This window comes from Archocentrus centrarchus, chromosome 8 (genome assembly GCF_007364275.1).
Source record: "Archocentrus centrarchus isolate MPI-CPG fArcCen1 chromosome 8, fArcCen1, whole genome shotgun sequence".
Classification (NCBI taxonomy): Eukaryota; Metazoa; Chordata; class Actinopteri; order Cichliformes; family Cichlidae; genus Archocentrus; species Archocentrus centrarchus.
Window position 1 is genome coordinate 28,685,150 of NC_044353.1, and position 25,436 is coordinate 28,710,585.

The following is a 25,436-nucleotide window of genomic DNA, read 5'->3' on the forward strand; positions in this document are numbered from 1 at the left end:
AAGAGTCTTGCTTGAATTATACAGAGGCACGTTTAGTGTTTGAAATAATCTAATAAAAAAGAGACAGATCAAGAAGCCTCCTAAGTCAATGAGCTCATTTCCACCTTCCATCAGCATTTCCTGCATCATAATGAGCAGCAAAGCTGTATGTGTGCACAGAGGAAGATGGGTGGACTGGAGCAGTTGTCTTGAAGAATTTCTTTTGCCCTAAGTCTTTGAAGTCTTAGTCACACTAGATTGGCAGGGCCTCCTCTCCTCCAGTGACCCCTCAGTTATGACCTTGCTTCTTTAGTGGTGAGGCCCCTCTGTGTACATCCAGTTGAGCCAATTAACCCCACGAACTGAGATCAATAAACCTTTTACTGCAACACATAACACCATATGAATTATTAGCAGGTGCTAAAATAACACGAACAAAGGGTCTAAATGGCTTAATCTGAGATTAAACAACACAGATTTAAAAAGTTCTGACCTAGTGACAGAAAGATATAGTCCAGGTCTTTATCTGGTGCTGCAGAGAAATGAGGGTGAGTTTGTGTAAAGATGCGAGGAGAAGAGATCGCGCAAAGCTCGTCCATGAGTGCAATTAAGCAGAAATTGAGCCGCTGAGAGCCAGGGGACCTGTGTAGTGATATCGTGCATTTCAGTCCATTAACCTGCTCTTAATGAACTGTGTATTATTGGGAAAAAGTCTTTATTAATCAGACCTGACTGAGGTGACGGTCACTGGCTCATCAGGGCTCGCCCTGTTTGTCAATGCCCTTGAGCAGGGCTCCTGATCAGTGTTGTTTGGGGAGCACAAACAATCTGACTGCACCCTGTAGTCAGATTGTGTAGGACCAAACACATTCTTGGAGATCCCAAATCTCAGCATAAACTTCTTCATTTATCATATAATAGGAGTTGTGGCAACCACAGTGTGGAAACAGATCCAGTCTTTCCCAATCAATGATTTTCACCCACTCACAGCGATGATTATATTTAATAACAGGGTTGCTGGTGAGAAATGCTTACTGAGTTGTCAGTAGATTGGTAAGGCCAACTGTTGTGAGCTGGAAAACTGATGTCAGAAATACTGGTAAGGGAATGACGACTCAAGCACTCATACAAGTGGGACAGATGTTTATTGTTGCGTAACTACTGCGTTTTTGTGTTTATTGTAACTTATTTGATTATATGCCGGATCAACTGAGTGAAGAGAAAACAGCTGAAAGAGGGAAAGAGGGAGATGCTTGCTAGGTGGGGAGAGACTGAGATAAGGGAGGGGGTAAGAGAAGAAAATGGAGATTGGAGATTGGAGAAAGAGGGGGACAGACGAACACACGGGTAGGGGAAGGCAGAGAGATAGAGGCAGAGTGAGAGAGGGAAATGTTAAAACGTCTGTTTGCCGTTCCCACTCTCAGCATCGCTCAGTTTTCTTCAGGAGGCTGTAGCTCCATCCCTTCAGGATCTCCACTGGCACCAGTGACTAGATATGATCTACGAACCTCCCTGTATACCCGTTTCACTCTGAGCTGGAATCGCTTCACATTTTTTGCATGGATGATAACAGCCTTCCATATATTCATGGATTTCTCACACCACATGTAATTTGACTCAAACACGGGATTGGTGAAAAAGTAAAGACGGTAAAGAGGCACTCCAAGTGGGTTCCTGCGGTTTTTAGGTCTGTGGAAACAGCGCTTGAGTCAGCCATGGGCATGGGACCGTGCGTCAGCCGAGAGGGACCGGGTGCAGTAGGAAGAGCATCTTCCTGAAGGCGAAAAAAGCCCGTCTCCGGGAGTTTTTTTTATTTGTTTATTTATTTAGTTTTTTACTATCCGTTCTTCTTTGCCATTGCCATTTTTTTCTACCGGGGTTGGGGGGCTGTGGGTTTTACGCGCCGGAATGATGCGTCCCAACCGAGGCTTCATCCTGCTCCTCCTCAACGGAACCGCTTGTTTGGTAAGAAAAGAGTGGGAGAGTGCGAAAAGTCACACTGGGCTCTTTATGCATCTAGCTCCGAATTACCTTATATTACCTTATGCATCAGAACGTACTGTAGAGTGCCTGTACCCCCATTTGCAATACAAACTTCCAAACTCCATAATATACGCTAAATAGAGGTGAGAAGTGTGTGCACAAACGTGCGTAGATGGCAACTGAGAGCTTAAATGAATCTGATGGAAATGATAAATTACCAAACGTGCAGGTCACTTGTGCCTCTTGCAGAGATGCAAAGATAACCCTGCTGTGGAACGGTACTGCGTTCACCGCAAACCAAATTCTGCTGATGTCTGTTTAATTTTTTTTTTTTTTTTTGCCTTCACTAGTAATTATTAAGACGGTAACATTCACTTTGACCCCGCTCGGCTCAGGTACGGCGGATGCAGTGTCACTATTCTCTGGGGACACTCGTGCTGGCAGCGTGCGGAGCGCACCGTGCCGTCGGTGTTTGTCACAAATCTTATTCTCTGTGCGTCTTTGGAGCCGCTTCAGTCCTTCGCCCTGTTGTTATTCTTTCTACACTTAAAGAATGCAACATTGCGTTAAGACATTATCAACAAGCACTATACGAGTGTTAAAAAGTAATAGAAAATGTAAGAATTTGTAATAATGATTTACGTTATCAAATGAACCCAAAAGAACAAACGCGAAAGCGTTCAAACTGGAAAAAAAAAAGTTTATTTAACCTCCTGTAAAAACCCACACATCAGGCTTAATAAACATAAGAGATACACCATATTTTACTTTTTTATTATCACATTCATTTGCTATGAACTGTAGCACCTTTACCCAATAGGGCCATTGTAGGGCAATGTCTCCATGGTCCTACTGTGTGAAGAGGTACAGCCGAATCAGTAAGACAAAAGCTGGAGTGCTTTTTTTCTGTGAAAGAGCCACAGAAAGACAAAGCAGCTGATTTGTTCTTGCTGTCTTTACTGTGATGCCTTGTTGCCAGATGTGATTAAAGAGTGACTTTATACTGTAGGTGGGGAGAAATGTATGTTATCTAATTCAGCAAATTAATGCTTGATTAACGCTGAATTCATCCACAACACTCCTGCCATCCTATAACGGAAATGTAAAGACCAAAGTTTCTGTACTTCCAACATTACATAACCTTACAATTGAATTTGGATCACCCACTCCTCTTTCATGTACGCTTTCAGATTTATTAAAAAGCAGCCTTTAATGAGAAGTCAGCTTTTAAATCACACGAGAAAACTTGAAAACATCCTTCTGTTCGGAAACCCCTGGGCTAAGGGTAGCTCAGTCATCACAGGGCCCAGGGAATGAGTAAGCCCCCCCCCCCCTCAAAAAAAAAAAAAAACCAAGAAAAACAGACTGAAATACTGAAGTGAAGTTGAGTGGCTGTGCAACGGGATCCTTTCAAAGATGACCTTGTGGTTTTCGTATTAAGGTATTATTCTGATGCTCAGAATAAAGTAACAGCTTTTAAGGATCTGAGGTCTAACAGACAGTGGTTGTAAGTGACTTAACAGACTCAGTGACACTCTTGGCTGAGACAGAGCTCTTTCAACGGATTTTTCTGTTCTCTGCGCAATATGAGACCACACGCTGTCTTAAAATATGGGGGATGAGTGCCTTTTCAGCGGTTGTATAACTAGATACAAGAGTGGGGATAATAGGCTTAACACTCACTTGTTGTTTTGGTTCTCCAAGCGTTTTGTGAGCTGCAGGGCTACAGCCTATTGTAACCCAGAAGGTCTGTGGCTAAATGATAATGACAATAATTAGGGCTTTTTTCCTCTCCCTCACCAGACCATGTATCTATGAAAAACGTACACGACATCCCTCAGCAGGGAATCTTGGGTAATTCATTAGCCCTGTGACATTGATAAATTATGGAGCAATTAATAAATTAAGTAACTTTTTATTAAGCAATGGAGCAGTGATTAATAATCGCATGAGCCCACTATGCATTAAAAATTCGATTTCTGTTGTAATAGCGCTGCAATTTTCAGAGAGGGTTCAGTCTCGAGAGATCTTTTGTAAACGGCTACTAATACTGATGACTATTAACACAAGGTGCCAGTCTGGTTGTTGTTTATGTGATGAATGATGTGTTTCAAATTATTCCCGGAATTTGAATGAAGGGTTATGAATAATATAAACCATCTCAGTTGTATAATTGACTGCTTGAGAAATTATGTTTATTTTTGGCAGCAGTTGGAGTTATTTTTCATCAGTGAAGCTCAGCAATCCGACTGAATTTGTTTCACTGAACTAAATAGTGAGCATAACTTTATGAAGGCAGTCTATTGAATTATTAGGATGAAAGTGTGCTAGGGTGATTGTTTCAGCTTTAATCTGAAAGATCCAGGTTTTCTAAGGGCAAGCAGACAGGTGTAGGCAGGTGTAAGAATGAAAGAAAAGCGAGGAGGTCAACCAAGATATTGATGCTAAAAAAAGAAATTAGCTAAACATCTGCCACAGAGGTTTATACCCCTAACTGACAGTGATCAGACTCGTGCAATTTTTTGCAGCATTACACATGTTAGTCCACATATAATTACAAATGCAGCATTGTGCCTGAACCAAGGATGAAATTCTCAGACCAGCCAGTGAAATCTGGGAGGAGAGAGGTCAAAAAGATGTGCAGCTCGCTCTTTCAACAATCTCAGTAACTATCAATAGAAGAATGAAGTGTCCTCGAACAGGGCACTGAACTCTAATGCTCCAGTGAACTGCAGAATTTCTCTCCCTCCAATTATTTGAAGAACTCTGTACTTTTAAATGCAGCGTAGCTCTCATTCAACAGGGCACATTTATGTTATTTTAAATTGAAAAATGCAAACACAAGTGTAATTTTACTGACAAGGAGAAATGCGTGCCGGCATTTTAATAAATAATTCTGTGCTGTGACCTTCGTGTGTTAAAAATCTCTGGGGGTGCGAAGGCCCGACAGTTCATATATCTCACATTGAGCTCACAGATGTTCTTTCTCACCAGATTTTTCTGGAAGGGGGAGCCCCAGGTAGCCTTTCTGTGGCCATGAGAGACAGAACGGCTTTATGCTCACTCTGGCTGCTTTCTGCACAGATGCAGCCACTCGCTATCATGCTTGATAACTCAATTTCACGTCTGTAGCTGAGCACCGAATGTCACTTTTTACAAATTGAATTTCTTTGGAGACATTCATACATATTTGAAGGTGTGCATGCCACACTTTCCTCTGTGCGTGTAAGTAATTTAAAAAACTAAAGAAAATGTGACACTTTGAGGAATTCACAGTGGGAAATTGGGAGCTAGTACTGCTGTGTTTCCTCTTTCTTAACTTTCACCGTCATCCGCCACCTTGACTTTGCCATCAGCAAGGAAACACTTACTCAAGACAGCACATCAATTAATAACAAATTGTGTTCTTACATTTCAAGCTGGAGAGCAAAAAATCATTTTTGTGACAAAGAGGGGATTTCACACCACAGAAGCATAACAGCACAGAAACTGAGACAACAAAAAGCATTAAATCTAGGCGGCTTTTACTTTGCCCGAAACACCAGCAGACAGCATGGTGCAACAATGCACAAACGCACTCCGCGCAAACCTGAAGATTTGTGAGTACGGTTAAAGAGCAGAGGCTGCCTGATGCTAATTCTAACCACATCAGACTCCTCTTTCCATTCTGACCTGTCACAAACTCTTAGATTCGTGTTTCTTAGATACCTGTCCTCCTAACAGGGTCGCTGACCTTGTCCACCCAGATACATCTTTGACTAAGCAGAAATACCACCTCATCTTGCGAAAGCAAATAGGAGAAAACTCAGTCTGATGCTGCATTACATTGCATGCAGTCACAAACATTAGACAGTCGCAGACTGAACGCAGTTTTTTTTTTTTTTGCAACTTCTCCACTCTCGTCTTCTTTGCCATCCGTGTTCAACTTCTGCACTCCGATTCACATCCCACACAGATGCTGGAAACGCAAAACTCATTCATAATTGTCAAATTTCTACCATGAGGGAGGGTCGGCTCTGTGACCATGAAAACTGAGCGGTTCACTGTGCTGTGGGTATCTGTTGTCTAGTTTCCCCAATGTGAAAATATGAATTTCATAAGAGGGTGATATGAAAGGCAAAAAATTATCATCTCATTGTATCAGTATATCAGTAGCACAAAATGCACTTAGCCATCAATGTAGAGGGAAAAGAACTGAGCACATAACCTTCTAGTAACCAGTTATTGAACACCTTAACCACCTCCACACAATTCTTAATTCTGGGGTAATGATAAGGAGTTAAACAATATCTTCTTGTTATTGAAAACACAACATGTCTAGTTTTTTATTATTGTAACATCAATCAACTTCAGCTTTTATTTACACGAGCCTCTGGATCCAGCACTATTTGTATTCTTTTCCAGATCATTAAAAAAAAAACCCAAACATGCAAAGCAATTTATCATTGCTGAGTGCTGGTGCCTTATTATTAATAATGCATTCAGAAAAGTAATTGGTTTGCTCAGACAGTTCAGACATCCTTAAATATGTCTTAAATTTGATTTCTACCATCCTTGCTTTTTGGCTCTTATTTTTTCCTTGTCACCTTAACTGTGTTTTTCCGACATTATTGAAAAAATTTCTTTCATTCAAACAAACAAACCAGCTCGGAGCAATCACAGAAACAACATATAAACATGCTGAAGCAGTGCTGGACAATCTATAGCGTCCTGCCTGTACGGCAAAATAGCTTGAGTTATGAATATGCACAGCATGTAGGACCCCAGAGGTACGCTTCTCCGCCACCCCCGACCACCCAGCGAGCCCCTCCCACAGGCTCCAGGCAGCCCCATAGCAGAGACGCAGACAGACAGAGAGAAAGCACACACCCTGACACACTGACAGCCCTTCATATTGAAGTGGCAAGCTGTCCTGAGACAGAATATGTTGTCTGCTCAAAACCAGCACAATTTATTGTGGCATTGCTTTCTAGGAGACTGCAGGGTAGACAGAGCAGACCCTGAACGAATATATGTAGGTTTGTATACTAGTTCAGATAGTGAAGTGTGGATTACAGTGCACAGCTTAAAGAAAAATGACTCGCTGCCTCGGGTATAACGAGTGGGTGTAATTCCCCGGGGAGTCAGATAAAGATGCGCATGACTTTCACACAAAGGAATAACTAAGGATGGGAAAATCCATAACCGACATTTTAATTTCACAGAGCTTCTGCTGAAACTAACAATAGTCAAAGTTTGTTTTAATGTATTGTGAAAATGGAAAACTGTTATAGAAAATGTCAATATGAAATGAAGCTTTCATTGTTTTAAAATCTGTAGGCATTTCAGCAATAGTGGAAAAGGCAATATGGGACCAAGGGATTTGGGTTTATTTGAAAGGGGAATGCTGGGCTGTCAGTGTACTATAACACTGAAGAAAACTGAAGCTTTCATGCTGACCTCATCACGGTGTTGCTTGAGCTGCCACACCAGACTGAAACCAGCGTGCAAAAGCCCATTAATATTCTCATTTCTCTCACAATCTGTAAACAGTCTGTTCTGCATGAATGAACATCTAGTGTGCAGTTTACCAGCGTGCCGGCCAGTGACGGTACAGTGATTTTCAGGGTCAGAGTGGTGCACATGTCCAGACAAGGCCTGCTGAGAGTCTGTACAGGGGTTTCCAATTATAGGAAATGCACAGCCACCGGAATGGGGGAATAAATTGATAATGAGAATGTCTTTATAAAGCGCATTGATTTCTGAGTTGAACTAAGAATGTATTCCTGTAGAGTAGAACAGCATCTTCTTCCTTAATTTCATTGCTTCATGAAACATCGATTTGAGCAGTCACACAAATTTCACAATGACCCTGAATTACTGTCTCAAAAATGAGACACAACGTACACTAACTGCTTAAGGTAAGACAGCTGTAGCTACTTGGTTAAGATGTACCCATCCATTTATTCATTGCATTAAAAGAAGCCAACAATGATGCATGGAGAGCGTTGTCACGGTCACATTATTTATATTTTTACCTTTGTTTTGTAGCAGTACACAACATAAAAGTTAACAACTGTCAGCTGAGCAAGAGATTGCTTGAGAACACTGCAGGTATTGCAGGAAAAAAATTCTAACACTAGTAAATAATCTTATGCAGGACCATAAATCTGGTCCTGCATAAGAATATTAATTTTTGTATTTAAAGTTTTCTTAAATGTAATTATCAAATATCAAAATTAAAGATAATTCTGTTATTTGAAATACCGCACATGTGTTTTCCAAACCAAAAATGTAAACATTGAAAAAAGCCAATTTCATAATCCTTGTTGGCACTTTAGAGTCAAAGGTTTTCACAGAGGCGCCTTTGGCAATCTTTTTTTATCACTTCATAAATCTACAAATACGTTCAATCTTCACTGTGGTTGTACAGAGAAAACCCAATCAAAATGATCCCCTATAAGCAGACACGTGGTGACAGTGGGAAGGAAAATCTCCCTTTTAACAGGAAGAAACATCTGGCAGAACCAGGGTCAGGGAGGGGCAGTCATCTGCCACGACCAGTTGGGGCTGAGGGGAGAGAGAGACGGGACAAAAATGTTTATGTTTATATGTCTATGAAGCTCTTTGAACTTCTATATGTGATATGAGTCTTGACTGATTAGGTTATACAATAAAAATTGAATTGAACTGAAATGGAGTATCATTGGAAATACAATTTAGTTAATGTTTTACCAAACAGCAATTACCACGAAACAGGCAAAGCCAGACAAGTGTAGTTAAAAGAACTAAATGTGTATTTTTGGCTTTTTATTACCATCAGTCTGAAATATGACATGCTATGGAAGCAGAATCTCAAACTTGACCAGCGCATGAAAAAAATGTTTTGATTGTATCATCTCACCGTGAGAAACTGAATCATGTTTCTGTTCCTCTGGTGACATTTCCAGATTGTGTCCAATCCAGATGAGATGGACTGCAGAGTGCCAAATGTCTCACAAGCAAGCACTTGCGATCACATTTCCCCTTCCTGCTTACATTTGTTTTAATCAGTTAAAACACAGAAAATTCTAAATTCAGCCAGAAGATTGCTGAGACAGTCTGACCTATTTGTCATAAATATGTAAAACAGGTTCACAGTTTTGCAGTTTTATATCTTTGCCACTTGTGATACCAGACAGAACTTCAAAACAGTCAGCTGGGCATGTGCATTTACCATGCTAATGTGAACGCATATAAATTAAATGACAGTGACCCACAGCTGTCCACTAATGAGAGAATGCCAAGATTCACTACCTTTTTAGAGTTACTTTAAGTGTAAAAGGAGCCCATTCACACAGTTACACACTTTCTCAGCTGGGAGTTGCACAGCTAAACCATTGTCTGATTTGGCCACTCAGCACCTCTCCACTGAAGCAATTTAACTGCTTCCCTCGGGAGCGTATTAATGGTTGTTGTGCAGGAATGACAAAATTATTTTCTTTTATTTGTGTTCAAAAAATTAACAAAAGGACTGGTGCATTATATCAGACAGCAGCCCTTTATAAAAAGGTATTTAACTGAGGGTTTTATGCCTGTATGAGACAATTGCAGTCCTACCAGACAGGTATGAATACTGTAGCAGTGGCTTTAATCAGCTGAGTCTCCCAGCCCTTGCTTTGGTCCCCTCTCCGTAGGGAATAACTGGGGAGAAACCATCCCTTGCTACCACTCTTCATCCGCCCTCGCACTGCCAACTTGTCGATATCTTATAATGTAAAAATTTGATAGCCAATTCAGAGTCTAGCTTCATTCTGAGCATACAAAATGAGCCCAAGTCCCCTGGGACCACACAACTGAACATGTCCAAAATGGGCTGGGAAAAAGGTGGTGGATGCAGAAAGATAGAGTACATTGGAAAAATAGTTTCAAATAAAAAGATTCAGTGTAGTGAGTTTGTTCACATACGGCAGATCTAAGTCCCAGTGACCCCAGAGAAGCTAGAGTAAATTATTCATTAAGAGTCAAATGGCTTGTTTCTTGTGAAATTACCTTTCTCTCTCTCTCTCACCTCTTCTTGGATCTACACTAGCTAGAAGAATAATTAGTTATAAGTGCACAGCCATTTTCAGACTTTAATCATGTAACAGAAATCTCCTGCAGTGAGCATATTACATGTGGAGATGAGGAGAGGAGGCACGGGTGGGGTGGGCGTAACGTGGTAGTGTGAATGAAGCATTGACTAACACTTAAGAAATCTGAGCTGCCTCGGTCTTTAATTAAAAATTGATGTCATATTAGAGATGAATATTTCAGTTCAACAGCCAGAGGAAAGTGGGATGCTTATTGAACTTGTCAGCTCCACAGGACAAGCGCACGCTTTAAGCCCCATCGGGTGGCCCAATTGATAGATTCAATCAATAAGTTTACTTTTTTCCCCAGATCATGCATTCATATAAGAGAAAAAGACAGATCTGTAAGCAATACTTTAGAAAACTGCCACACTAAATTCAGCTAAGGTGACCCAACAATTGCACCATGAACAACATCACAATACTACCACATTATTATCTTTTGATCTTCTGACTATTACCGACTAATCTTAGTGTGTGTATATATATATATATATATATATATATATATATATATATATATATATATATATATATATATATATATATATATAGTCAGTTCTTCAGCTGCAAAATGTACCACTGTGTTTACCAGCATTTGATGCTGAGCAGAAAGCATACAGTCAATAGGTTTTTGAAGTGTGTTCACTGAGAACAGTCTTCTGCTGTGAACAAAAACAAAGCTTGGAGATCAGTGAGAGTAAAAAGAAAGAGTAGTGTCTGGGACTGAAAGCCAAAACAGTTTGCTAAAAGACAATACAATGCTCCCTGGAATTGAGGGCAACTGCACAGTTAGTCTAGTTTATAATTATTATTATTATTACAAATATTTTTTACTTAAAACAAAAAACTACTGTGACAGTAGCTGATTTAATTTTTTGTTCTAAAAATATCACAAAGTGTACAAAGTAGAAAAAAGTTCCAAATCCTCATAAAGAAGCTGGGACTAAGGAGAGAACACTAAAAGAAGAAGGGGGGGGGGGGGTGTTTCCATGTATAGCTTCATCATTTATCCCTTCATCTCTGATCGCTGATTGTGCAGGATGTGTCCAACACTTCCAACAAGTTAAGCCAGAATGTGTAGACTCAACTGGAGTATAATTTTGGAACTACTTCTTAGAGACACCGCTCTAGCACCACTCCCTTACCTCTATGATGGTGCAGATTTTACTCAAGTCGCGCCATGAGCTCTGTGCTATATTATGGCAACAGAGTGTTTCTGTCACCAGGGAAAAGGGGTTAAAATGCTGTACCTGTCACAGTAACAGGCTGATTATTGCCCGTGGAGCGGGCAGGCTTGTGAAGATCGTTCCCCCACCATACGTCCTGCTGGGAGAGAGGCCTGGGGCCCTGTGCTCACTGAGGTTGAATGACTCACAATTACCACAGCGACAGAGCCCGCAGCCACCTCCCATCTTCTCCAGCCGTTTCACTGACTCACTTAGTGCACATGACAAATGACAAAATCACCCCGAACCTCCACCCCCTCACTAAGACCTGATTGCCCATCGCCCACACTTTGCCTACAGTACTTAAAGCTGGGATACATCTTGCCAAGCTTCATGAAACAAAACAAACTTACTTTGAGAGAAACTTGCTCTGGCCTTTCAAAGAAACATTACACTGTGTTACATTATGTGGCTGGTTTATGTTGTATATTTTAAGATGACCTAGTGAACAATAAAACTTTGGCATTGTAGCTACAACCCTGGAAGTAGCACACATTTTCTAACTCCTTAAAAACACTGCTTAAAATTTTATGGAGCTGATCACTAATAAAAATGCAAGGTTCTCACAGCATATCATCTATTGAACTGTATAATAAATCTGAACGCAAGTGACTTATATGAACACCCAAACCAGATGGTATTTAGTACTTGAACAATGTTTCTGTTTCCCAAATATAAAAACATTCTGCTGAAGTGAAGCAAAGCATTCATCTTTTGCCACTGCAAAAACAAAACTGATTTCAGTTTTTCTACAGTTTCTTAAATCTTTAGCCTCCTGTAGTTTCACAGTTAAATGCAGGTCGGCTAAGGATTGGAGCACTGTGCAGTTTTTCAGAAGGGAGTTTGAAAAGTAGTGCTTGCAGTAATGTTATGTGCTGCTGTATAATGTGTGACTTCATTGACTTTCAAGATGCATCATTCAACAGCGAAAACAGAAATAGTACGATCCATTTACTACCAGAAGTACAACTGCAATTAAAGGCATGGTGGTTTGGACTCCTGCACACAATGTATTCTGCTACTGTAGTAATCTTTGCCGCTCTGGAGAAAACTCAGGTTTTCTTCAGAGCCAAATTAAGCTTATTCTCCCATTTGCCTTTGACAATGATGCTGTACACTGGATCTGACACCTCCAGCGGTGCCAGACATTTAAATCTTCTGTTTAACAATAGCACAGCACTCACTTCATCTCTTCTCGTGCAGTCCAGCCTCCCCGACTCTCTAATGAAGACTGTGCAAAAGAGGAAAGGAGCAGGGACACTTTGGTTAATGTGTAAGCTATAACAAAGCATGTTGCAATATGTTTCTGCTCAGATATGAGCACTGGCACCATCTGAGAATTGCTGGCAAAATGATGAGGATCTTAAAACAAATGGGCAGTTTCACAGAAACTGTAGGACACCGCAGGGGCTCTTGAGTGCTATCTGGGGAGGCAGGCAGATTGCTACCCTCTGTACCCAGCAGCCAACAGCTCACTGAAGAAGAGAAATCAAACACAAACTAGTCCTTCAATAGGAGCCATGGGTAATGGTGTGTCATCAAAGTCATCCTGTCTGGCCTTAACTCCCCTGTCTAAAAAAAAACAAAAAACAAAAACAAAGACAAAGACAAAGATGTGTTTGAAAAGATTAAAATCAATAAGTCTAAGCTCTTTCAAATTTTTGTTCATTATTAATGAGTTTGGGATTCTCAAAGAAGCTATCTGATTCAAGAGGAAGGAGTCTTTGTCAGGCCTGTTATCAGCCCCTGCGGGGAGGCTGAAGGATCTAAGCAGCAGTGTAGCGTAGAAGCAGACAGGTAACTAGAGCAGAGGGCGTCTGGCCTCTAACACCCCCGTGAGAATAAAACCAGATTAAGGGAAGAGGGGTGTCCTCTCATCTGAGTCCAAACACCAGACCACAACCGCATCAGTGGGAATCCTTTCAAGACAATTGAAATGCGTTACACGTTGTTATGAAAGGAAATACATGTTTTTAGAGAGACAGAAAATCAATATCGCTGACTGACTGCAGAGCAAGTGAACAAATCTGAGTGAGCTTGAAAAACCTGCATAAAATGGAATAAAAATGAGTCAGACTTAATAATCCTGACTAAGCCTGTATAAGGAAGCCCTGGCAGTCAAGACAGTAGATGGATCAGAGCACAGACAGAGAGGCATGCATTATGCATCACTGTAAAATCTCTCTGGATAGCGCACACACACACACAAACTTACCCCAGCGCTCACATTTGCATCACTTATTGTTTGCATTTACCACAACTCAAAATTCACGAACGATGTGAGCGTGTGTGTTCCTTATTGTGTCCTTTGGATTTGACAACAATCCTGGACACCTCCATGGCACATTAGACAGAAGCTACCTGTTAATAGATCATTACCATTGAATAATTACCCATTACTTTGCAAGCACATTCACACACTCATCACAAAGCTATTGCTGAGCACAGCAGCAATATCTTATCTCCCTCCTTCCTCTTCCCCTCCCCTCAGTTGATGTTAACATCTGACAGCTTTGTGTGTCTGCCGGTACAGATTTTTTTCTTTAATTAAAACACTGGAAGTCTTAATTGGACATTACACTTTATTCTTGGCCCCTCCCGCTTGCCCACCTCCCCTTCCTCAACACTTTGATCCTCCAACCACATGTTTCGAGGCAATAATAGTTTCCCCATGCACTCATACTAGAGTGCTTAAGAAGCAAAAAGCTCACTTTAAAACAAGAAACATAGCTTAGTATACTTTCCACGTTGGCATTTTTCCTTTAGGATTTTAACACAAGAAAAAAAAAACTTTCCACTTGGATTATTTTGGAATTTAGTTCTGGTGAAAATGAACTAATTTTCAACTTGGACCAATATTTTATAGAAATTAGTATGAAGGCAGATCCTTTTTGTGTATCCAGTTACCTGTGAATAAACTCCACTGTTTGCTGTAAGAAACAACTTCAGAATGACAGCTCTTTATTGTTTTCAAGCCTTCGCAGAAAATATCCACCCTCACAAATATTGATTAAACTGCTCGAGACCACAGGACTAACACGAGTCACGTGAATTCATTCATGATGTGGATTTTGTGTATGAATCTATTCTGGCCTCAGAAGTAGCTCGTGGAGGCTGGTGAGCTTAGGGAATTACACTGGCTCTGAGAGAATTTGACATAAAGGAGTATTTTTCTTTCATAGGCAAGGTCAGCAAAAGATTGTAAAATTTAACCACTGGAGGTATGAACTGTAAATTAAGTATTGATTAAACTGTTGATTTGGTTTCTGTCTACCTTTCTACCCTGCTAATAATTGCTTATACTTTTTTTTTCTCCATTTACTTCTCTGATCTCCTCCTCCACAATCTGACTCCAGGTGGTATTGGGTCAAGAAGATGACTCCACAAACTCCAAGAGCTCCTCAGACGACTCCTCCAGGACAGTGGGCCTCTTGGGTGGCCAGGCTTCCCTCTCACCCCTGAGCCGCTGGATGCTCCACAGTAAAAGCAGAGCTGCTAATGCCACCTCGTTGGAGCTGCCCTACCATTCTCCAGTCCCTTTCTCCAAGCAGGAGTTTTCTAAACAGGAGTTCTGGGAGATGTTGGGTAGTGATCTGCTCAAACCTGACACCTCGAGTCCCAGGGTCAAACGCCGGCCAATTGTTAAGACCGGCAAGTTCAAGAAGATGTTTGGCTGGGGAGACTTCTATTCCAATATCAAGACAGTGAGGCTTAACCTGCTGATCACCGGCAAGATTGTGGATCACGGTAATGGCACATTCAGCGTCTACTTCAGACACAACTCCACAGGCCAGGGCAACATCTCAGTCAGCCTGGTGCCACCTGTCAAGGCAGTAGAGTTTGACCTGGAGCGCCAGAGTGTGGTCTACCCAAAGGACTCCAAGATCTTCAACTGCCGCGTAGACTATGAGAAGGTGGATCGCAGCAAACGCACCTCGTTGTGCAACTATGACCCATCCAAGACCTGTTTCCAGGAGCAGATCCAGAGCCATGTGTCCTGGATTTGCTCCAAGCCTTTCAAGGTCATCTGTATCTATATTTCCTTCTACAGTACGGACTACCGCCTGGTGCAGAAGGTCTGCCCGGACTATAACTACCATAACGAGATGCCCTACCTGCCTTCGGGCTAGAGGACCTGTAGGCGGGGAGGAGAGGCAGGAGGAGAGAGGAAAAGGGGGATGAGTGGGAGTGACTGCAACTCATGAGGAGGAAATCAAGGCTGTGAATGCCATAGTGGCAACAAGACACCTTAAAAAAAACCTCTCTGTAGCCTGACTGTTGTAAGATGTAAAAACATATATGCAAAACAAAAAGTACAGTATGCAGATGATGAGGCATTTGGAATGCTTAACTGCAGTATTCATTAACTGGACTGGTAGGGGAAAATATCAAATACCACCAACTTGCACATTCTTACCTCAGACCAGTTTCTAAATACCAACTTCTCACCAGCTACTTCTCTCTTCCATTAAGTCATTTCTTAATGTTGTCTAATGTCCTTTTAAACACCCTTTACAATTTTTTTTAATTTGCAAAGTCACAAGGCAGTATCACATCTTTGATATGATCCACTGGAGGGTTGATACAAAATCAGACTTTATTATAAATATGGTATATTTGGTGTTTAACATCACAGCCTATACGGTAAAGGCAAAGCTAATGATGACTGAAACATACCACAAGGAACATAAAACATTTTTCTTATAAAGAGAAGATGAATGTAAAGTGTGACCAACCACAGGACCATTCAGGTTACACTCTCAGTCTTTTTAAAGGGCATATATTTAATGTGAGCTAAAGTCCACCCCAGAACAATGTTTAAAGTCTCTCCTTGCGCCCAGTTTCTCTCTTCCTGTCTGCATTCTCTGATGGAGGCACCCTATCAAATCATTAATGTGTAGTCTTTACCTGCAAAATCAAATCATAATATATCCTTCAGTTATGTTGCCCCAGTTCAATAAAAGAGAAATAAGAGGTGGAGATTGGAAAAATAATAAAATTTACAAAAAAAAAAAGAAAAGAAATTGCTCATTAAAGATTCAGGACTGGGGCTTAAGACAAGTTCAGTGAGAGGAAAATAACTAGATTCTGCATAGTGATAAAATTGGCCCTTCACTCTTAAGAGAGAAAGGTAGGGGAGTGAAAGACGGAGAGATTCGGTGAGCTCTTTTAATTAAAGTGGAGAAGGAGACGTAGAGTATGCAGCGCCTTCTATTGTCCCCTCTGTATGAAAAAGATTACATTTTGTTGCCGTCAGGATTCCTGATTTCACGCCTTGATAACTTTGACTGTGTGAGGGAGATTGCTCTCTCACGACAAATACCGTGTTCACTAAAGTCAGCCCGTTATCTTGAATAAATGAAAATATTATCATAATAATTACATGTAATTTAATCTCCTTTAGAACTAATTACAGTTTCAATGAGAGGGCAAAATGTATTCCTGAAAATCAAGTCAGTGGGTAGGAGGATAAGAGGACGTTCACGGGGATTGCTATGTTTTTGTATGAAGGCAGCAGCCAAAGCTCAGCCCAGAATTAACTGCTCTCATTAAGATAAATGGCCACAGGCTGGCCCATCTCATGTTACTCTCACAAACAATATCAGTGGAGAGCAGCCATAATGGAGCTATGAATTAGATAGGCTGACATGTTGTGTGCTGAGAGGTTACCACTGTCCTGTTTATGAGGACACAATGCCTTCTTGGTTCATTAACGATGAACAGTCACGAGACAGGTGTGAAGAGTCATTAAACAGTGATATAAGATAACCAGTTTGATGCTAATGTACTGTGACATTAGTGATGTAGCCAGATCTGCGCACACATGTGTGGCTGAAACTGCATAGCAGCAGGTGGACCCAAGCAGCAGTAAAGTCACCGTGAAGCCGTCCTCCTGTGGGGGGTAGCATAAGGCCAGACATAAATGCATCGCTCTGGCTGCTCTGTGTGAGCTTGGAGAGCAAGAGTAGGAGGAGAAAAAAAAACACAGTGGGCTAAAGATAGTAACAAATAGCTGTACATCTGCGAATCAAAGCCCGATTTTTAGTTTAGGGGTGGCTCCTCTCTATATGCAACAAAATCGACCTGTGACCCAGAGCAAATGTCAGCTGTGCACAAGCATGTCTGCAGGTGACAGATAGCTACACCACCCGCAGCCATTACAAATGGTGTTCATCTGTCTGAGCCAAACCTTTGTCTCCTCCTGCATGTTATTGTTTTATCTAAGCACATATTTCATAAATGCTTGAATGCCCTGCTTGTTGATAACACACTTATCTGTCTGCCGTGCCTCTTATTCCATATGTTTCACAATCAGCAATCACTGAAGGGATTTCCCTAAAGAGGCTCAATCAATCAGAGTTCTAACTGCAAGAAAGCGGCTAGCGAAAGCTTCTGATTTCAGCCACATCACAGTTAGTCTGAGCTGTATTATTATTATTTTTTTTGAAAGCAGAGTCCCAGTGGAACATTCAAAACAGATTTGACAACAACTCAAACTATAGACCGGATACTTGTCTGAAAGTATACTTGTCTGAAAGTCCTTTTCCTTGACTGGAGGAAGTTTCATGTGTTTAAAATGCATCCACCAGCATGAAAGAACCACTGCCTTCTGCTCTGTTCATCCATTTCCTCACCCACCAGCTCTCTCTGCCCCTTTCCTCTCCAGACGTCCGCATGTTTCTCAGCCATATGCCCCGCTGTCTTCACGCTGTTGTCTCCTCCCCGCATGTGACCTGGCTGACTGGTTTCAGCCTCTATGGCCTCCGTTATCCTGGAGTTGAACCCTGCTGTGGGTAGTTCCTCATTGCTGCCCTGCCTGCCCTCCTGCACACTGTGCTGAGTTGAGCTGGCTAATCTCTGTCAGCTTAACATCGAGCCAACTGAACATTGGCAGTGAGAACTCCTGTCTCTCCTCTATCTGTTTCTCTCTATATCTATATCCCATCAAACAAATGCGTGTGCACACAGTCTTAAGATGTGCTGGTTTAGGTATTTTCCTCTCTGCTGTTCAAAGCAGAGTTCTTACATAAGCCCCTGGATTGTGAGGACGTGAAATCTCCTCGAGAGCATGCCAATGTAGTGTCCAACACAGATGAGGCCCAGTAACCTCGATATTCCTCTCCCCATGTCTCGCAGGGCATCTGGAGAGAAGTTGATACTCACATATGAAGGAATCAAACTGGTCAACATGAGCCCACAACTCAGTACCAATGTAGAAAAGTCATGTTGGGCTACCCACTGAGAAGAAGCTCCTTACTCTGCTCCTTACCGATCCTCTCACATCTACAGCAATACTCTCACTGAGACTCCACCCTCTCTGCCTCTCCAAGGCGAGATGAAGAAAGGCTGCTTGACGAAGCTGAAGAGAAAGTCATGTCACTAAAGGACGGTGTTGTTGATGGCAGCAGCCTTATTGTTGACCAACCTGGTGCCAACAGATGTGTATTTTTGGCCTTAGAGACTGCAAGACAACACTGATCCACATGGCAAACATTAGTAACAAATTCAGACTGTCAAAAAAATAAATATACATATATATAAATAAATAAATATATATATATATATATATAAAGGCTAAGAGTCCTCAGATCTGAATAAAGTTGTATTTAAATGTGGGTCATGAAGTGAAGGTCGTCTGTTCTACCTTTTGTTTCTCATGGTTTTGTCATGTGGATGATACACTGTATGGATGATACGATGGAATTTAATGTGGTTTTCAACATTTTAAAAATCAATAAAGTACACACAAGTACTTGAGCCGCTTCAGTTGTAGAGAACCAGGCTCCGGCATCATATCTACTCATCCTGTGGTTGTACTCTGTGTGTAGGAAGAGTGTGTCAACAATGCTGAAGTCTCTATTTTCTTGTATTTGCATACCCATACTGTGTGCCAATGGCAAAGAAAAGATGTGACAAAAATTTTTGCCAAGGGCTCTTGCAGATTTATATGCAGAGAGAGAGAAATAGAAAGAGGAAGAGAGAGTAGGGGGGGGAGGGAATGGGGTTGAGAGAGAGGAAGGAAATATTTCAACTGGAGTGATGCATGAACACAACTTCATTCCCTAATTAGCCTCCTCTTTCTTTTTTCCCCTCCCTTCTCTCTCACTCTAGGTTTCTTTGTTGTGCATCTTCACACTCCTTGTTCTTTTTAAAATACAACTGACATTACATTCATTCTATTTCTTAATTAAATCCCAGACAACTGTTAATGAGGAGATGGGTTCAAACATTCAGCTCACAACATCCCTTTAAACACGATCGATTAAGGCATGGCCAGAGGCGAAGCCAGGCCTTCCACTCCATCCCCTCCTCACCCCCATGTTCCCATAAAAGAACTGTGTGCCTCAGGATAACCTTGCCAGAAAGAATGAAAGGGAAGCAAATGAGTCAACATGGAGACAGAAGAATAGAAATCTTATTTGGAAGAAAGCAGCAATTGAGGTTAATGCAAAAACTTAGAGCGGCATACTGGGCGCATATGGGCACACACGCTGAAGGACGTGCACAGACATAGACGGGATGGAAAATTCAGGCAACAGTCACTGATAATAGACATAAAGGTTTTAGAAAAAGTACCGAGCCTTTTGGTTGGCCACAAACAGGAAAAAAAAAAAAAGAAAAAAAAAAAGAGTATTTGCTTCTCAAAGAGGAAAGGGCATTTCAGCATGAGTAATGAGAAAGTAGACAATAGTCAATTGAGAAAATAACTAGTCACAGCACAGGGAGGTGGAAGGAGGCGTGCAAAGCTTAAAATGATAAATAGACATCCAGAAAATAACCTTGAGTTATGAAAATGTGTGTTGGGGTGGGGTGGGGGGGCCAGACAAAATATGAAACAAGAGACAAGGAGTGAAGACACCGGGGACGACACACTTTGTTTTGAATAACAAGACTATCAAGTCTGCAATTTTATCCTGTAGAGTAACAATTATGAGTCTTTTTTTTTTCATGACATATTAGATCACAAAGTGTAGTATTGCTCTGCTGGTGGATATTGCACCTTACAGCATCATCCCTTACTGACAGTGTTGACAAAGTCGGAGCTCAACCAGGACGCGCTCACTTGTTCACACAAAATTATCAACAGGGATTAGATTAGTATAGGAGCCATGCAGATATTCAGAACCAGTTTACTACTGATGGTTCAGATTTCATCAGTCATCTGTTACTAATGCGATGCTGGTTTCTCGTCGGCAACACTCACATCAGTCTGTAAACGGTGGAATGAGAATAATCTTCTTGGAATTATAGTATTGGTTATTTTTTATATTTTTTCAAATAATTTTAATGCGTCATCAAATGGACTTGATGGTGTTTTCACCCTGAGGAAAAAAAAAGTCCTGTGGAAAAAAAAATCATGTAACCATAAATATCTGCATGGGTTGTACATATGTTTCATTTAAAAAAAAAAGACCATCTCTTTTCTCTATTCTATGCAACCAGCCTAGCCCACCATTTAAGCCTCTGTAATCTTCTCCTGCATCATGTTGGACACCAGGACTGCAGATCTTATAGAAACTGATTAGGGCTTTTGTTACCTGGATACCAACTCCATCCAGATGCAATTTATCATCATGCATTACCTTGCTGCGCTTGCTGAATTCAAATGCACTTGATGTTCTTTGATATTCTAGACTGCATGCTGGGGTGGTCATGGTCATGCTTTTACTACAGGCACAAATGTAAATGCAAATGTACACATGCACTACTTTTATGCTAAGACACACACACACACACACACACACACACACACACACACACACACACACACATTCACATAAAGCAATTTCATGCACCAGCATCCTAATAGTCTCTGTGTACTGCCATGCCAATCATGTAGCCCCAAGAAGAGTGGACAAGCAGGTGGGACAAGTCTGAGCATCATGGGAGACAGGATACATCAGAGAAGGACAAATACAAGATCAGCCACTCAACACCTCCGACCCCTTTCATGAGGGAGAACTACAACCTCCCATCTGCAATTCAGTGTATGTCTACACAGACTGGACATACAATGCAGGGCAAACATGCTCAACAGAGGCCAGGAAAGAGGCTGGAAAATTATAGTGTAGTGAAGGGGTTGGGGAAACAGCGGGGGGGTAGTTGAGACTGTGAAAGCTTGTTGCAAAAAAAAGCACAGATGGCCTAAGGCTACAATGGTGGGAGGAGGAAAGAATAACTGAATAAACTAATTAGAAGGGCTGAATTTCACACACACCTCCATCAAGTCAGCACTCCCTATATTCCCTTGAAAAATATGTTTTATCTATAAATCATTGTTGTGTAAAGAAAATAAGGCTTTAAAAGCTGATAATACAATAATCAAAGCTCAGGATTTTACATTTGATTGCATTTTGTCACACGGTAACACAGAAGTCTGGATTGCAGCGGGTGACCAGCACATAGCTTCACACATTGATGTCAACACGGAAATGCAAGCTGTGCATCAGTGTCATGCAATGAGGCAATACTAGCTGAAGGCCATGAGGAAGACATTAGGGCCATGATCTCTGTATTAGCCTGAAAAGAGGACACTTCCACTTAACTGAAGGAAGTGTTGGAGAGGAGGGGTGATTTAAATTCAGTGACAGCGCTTTAAATACCAGCCAGGGATCACAGTTGTGCCCTTTGGCAAAGTAATTATTCACTCTCTTAGAAGACGGCCAGGTGTGGATGTGTGGTCGTGCATGCGCACAGGCGTTTGTCGGGGAGTGCGTCAGCATCTGTCTGCGTCTGTGTGTGTGTTCAAGTGAACTGGGAGCCAGTGAGGGAGGGGTGAAATGCTACAGTTTCTTCTCTTTTCATGTAACTGAGAAGTGTTTATGCCAAAGTCTTCAGAGGAGAGAAAAGGGGCGTTCAGCTAAGGGCTCGATATCAGGTGAAAACAGTGAGAAGGAAGAAGGAGGGAGACATAAAACAAGAGTTATTAAAGGTTAGCTTTCCACCTCTCCATCACTGTCTCTTGCCAGCCTGTTGTCTCCTCCTGTCCATTTTTTTTCCCCCTTCCTTCATAACCTTCAACCAGAGGCGTCCAGATCTCAGCGAGAGGAGCTCTTTCCTGCTGAGGCAAAACGGAGGCCCAGCCCGGGAGCTGATGGGATGAGACTCATTGGAAAACTGTCCTTCAAAAACTGTGGTCTGATGGATTTTTTTGGCCCTGTTTCTACTTCTAGCTTCCAAACACATCCTCAGTCCTTTCCTCCTGGCAATGCTTCATCTCCCTAGAGCACCATCCATTGCTCCAAAGTTATCAAGTAGTCCCAACACACACGCACACGCACACGCCACCACACACACACACACACACGCAGACACAGCCACACACACTACTGGTGTGTTTATGCTGACAGTCTAGCCCTTAGTACTGCAGGGCTCTTGTTTGATAAGTCAAACGCATAGTTAAGGGCTGTGAAGCTTCTTGTTATCTTTCGGGCTGTTCACAAGAAACTGCCCCCTCTACACACACACACAGCAATTTCCCTCCTCGGGCTTGTCATGGGAGCAGCACCCACATCATTATCAGCTCTAGTGCATGAGTTCATCACAAACCCAATGATGTGCATACTCAGCTGCAGACAACACACAACACCTTAATCAGTCTTCATTTGCCTCCCTTTTCTGTGCGATATATTATCACTTGTTCCCTTATTTAGAATTCTAGAATTGTCTCAAATGAGAATGTATTTTCTCATTTTTAAACAGTTGTATTTTTCTTATCACCACTTCCTCGCATATGCACGCATGTTAACCCAGTAAGGGTTCTCTCTAAAAACAATAAAATGGACAAATAGGTGTTTCACCTCAAGAGTTTTCCTTACATAAACAGCAAGAAGTCCTATAACTGTTTCCAACAAAACTGAAAAGTTTGGTCTTGATCCCTCTGTAAAGTGTCTGCAAAATCTTCTCTTTTTTTGCTGCAAAAACCTCATTTTATTACACTGAATGAAATGAAATTGGTGACTAGGCTTTGCCATTTACTACTCAGTAAAAAGAGAAAGCTGCAAGAGCAGGATCATTGCGAGAAGGTAATTGGAAGAACAGACTTTAATGTGACCTCTCAGTGACAATGGACGGTCATGCAGTAAGTCGCAGTCTGACATTTTTAACAAATTATAAGGGGATCAAAGCACACGGTTGGTTAATTATTTCATATATAGTGCTGGAATAGCTGAAATGCTGGTCAAAAAAAGCAACAGTTAGCACCTTTACAGCTTTGTTGGTAGGCATGATCTAAACGTAGTGGTGGGAGAATAATCATATTCTTTACTTAAGTAAAAGCAGCTAAATTAAAATGAAAAAGAAAGCGTTCCCAGGCTAACTTAAACCTGCATTAATAGATCATTGCCTAGGACCATTGCAATATGCTGTAAACAAATTTTTATCTTAACTTTATATTGCAGATAGTGGCAATATCAGCAAACAAGCAGAGCCCTGTTTTCCCAATTGGATGAATGTAAACAAGACATTCAATATTCTTTTATTCTTTTCTATTTGTTCTTTACTGCTCCTGAGGAAAATATTTGTCTCTTTATTGGCTAAATGCTCTTGTGTGTTCATCTGCAGCATGCTATCTTTGTTTGCTCTTTCATGCTGCAGAGGAGTTAAGACAGTTTGCCTGCAAAGAACCACCCCAGGTTGTTTAGGTAAACAGGTAAATGCAACCTATATCTACAGTTTACAGTTAAGCAGCCTCTAGTGGTCATGTGAATGACCTTGGGATGTTGCCACACACTGTATACAAAGGATGGACAAAGGCTCCAACGCTGAAAATGTAAGCTAATGCAAAAGCATCTTAAACCTGCAGATGGCCAGCAGACTGCTCTGGTTAAAGAAAAATAGCTGTATTAGAAGTTTTGTGCAAAATGACCCATGGCTACAACCACAGTAATACATTTTCATTTTAAAACAAAACAGAAGCAGCTTTTCTGTTTCCTCTGTAACATCAGTAAAAAAAATTTGGATGGATTTAAAGTCTCATTTGCTAGTTTCAAATCTTATTGAATACATACATTTTGTAAATTATATTCTGCATTATAATATACATTATTATAGTAAAAAATGTTTATGACATTTCAGGACTGCTAACATGGGCCATTTCAGACTGTAGCAAATTATGTGATCCAGTCGCAGCAGATGGCTGCCCCTCCCTGAGCCTGGTTCTGCCGGAGGTTTCTTCCTGCTAAAAGGGAGTTTTTCCTTCCCACTGTTGCCAAGTGTTTGCTCATAGGGGGTCGTTTTGACTGTTGGGTTTTCCCTGTAATTATTGTAAGGTCTTTACCTTACAATATAAAGCACCTTGAGGTGACTGTTTGTTGTGGTTTGGCACTATATAAATAAAATTGAATTGAATTTGACTTGTTGGTAGAATACAGTCAGTTCTTTGGAGCAGTTTCATTGAAATCAATGCTCTTGTGATTATAAATCGTGCAGATTTCATCAATGACAGTTAATCAGAACAGTAAAGAGCTGACCGACAGTAAAGGGAGTCTTCAAGTAAAAGTACTCATGGCCTCAGTTGTGAATGTAAAAATGTTAACATAATTGGCTTTAAGTAAAGGTACAACAAAGCCTCAAAAATACTCTTTAAGCAGATTGGCTTGGTTCAGTTAGGTTTCTAATTAAGTTGTTAAATTATTTAACAGTGCAGCTTTCACATACAATAGTGTTAAAAGTACAATATTTCTCCCTAAAATGTAGCAGAAGACTGTAAAGTGGAACTGTGGTATTCTAGTATTCTAGAGCTTATTTTTACCAAACTGTACTCCAGAAGAATCAAAGGTACACAAAAGATTCATCTTTAGGTAGAATATCAGTTAACTGAAATGTGAAAAGCAGCTGATTGTCATTGTGAATGAAGAAAATGTAACATTGAATCACAGTAAACAATGAAAGATGATAATATGCCCAGGCATGCTCTAATCAATATGCACATGGTGGTTATTCCACTTTAAAGTATTTACAGTAGGAGTAGAATTGCCATTGTCTCTCTTCTCAAAGGGTGCTCTCTATAATGTGCTGACATGCTCATTTCAGTGATAGATATCTCTATTCAGCAAATATTTTCCTGCTCATTACCTGTAGAATAATGTCTCCTGTACCATCTCAGACCCCCGCTTAAAACAAAATTGTGTTTTGAAACCAAATCAGCACATAA

The 25,436-nt window shown here is 41.1% G+C and overlaps 1 protein-coding gene across 1 annotated transcript; it reads left to right on the top strand.

The window, feature by feature from the left end:
• The first annotated feature begins 1,436 nt into the window (after positions 1-1,436).
• LOC115784662 (neurexophilin-1) lies at positions 1,437-16,344 on the top strand. The gene is made up of 2 exons (XM_030735976.1): positions 1,437-1,944; positions 14,638-16,344. Exons 1-2 carry the CDS (start codon positions 1,888-1,890, stop codon positions 15,409-15,411), a joined length of 831 nt encoding a protein of 276 aa, XP_030591836.1. The 5' UTR covers positions 1,437-1,887; the 3' UTR covers positions 15,412-16,344.
• Positions 16,345-25,436: the final 9,092 nt, after the last annotated feature.

Excerpts from the sequence above, each read along its gene's own strand:
- LOC115784662 (XM_030735976.1), top strand. The coding sequence starts at position 1,888 with ATGATGCGTCCCAACCGAGGCTTCATCCTGCTCCTCCTCAACGGAACC. Across the intron at positions 1,945-14,637 it reads TCAACGGAACCGCTTGTTTG|GTGGTATTGGGTCAAGAAGA; the intron begins GTAAGAAAAGAG and ends ATCTGACTCCAG.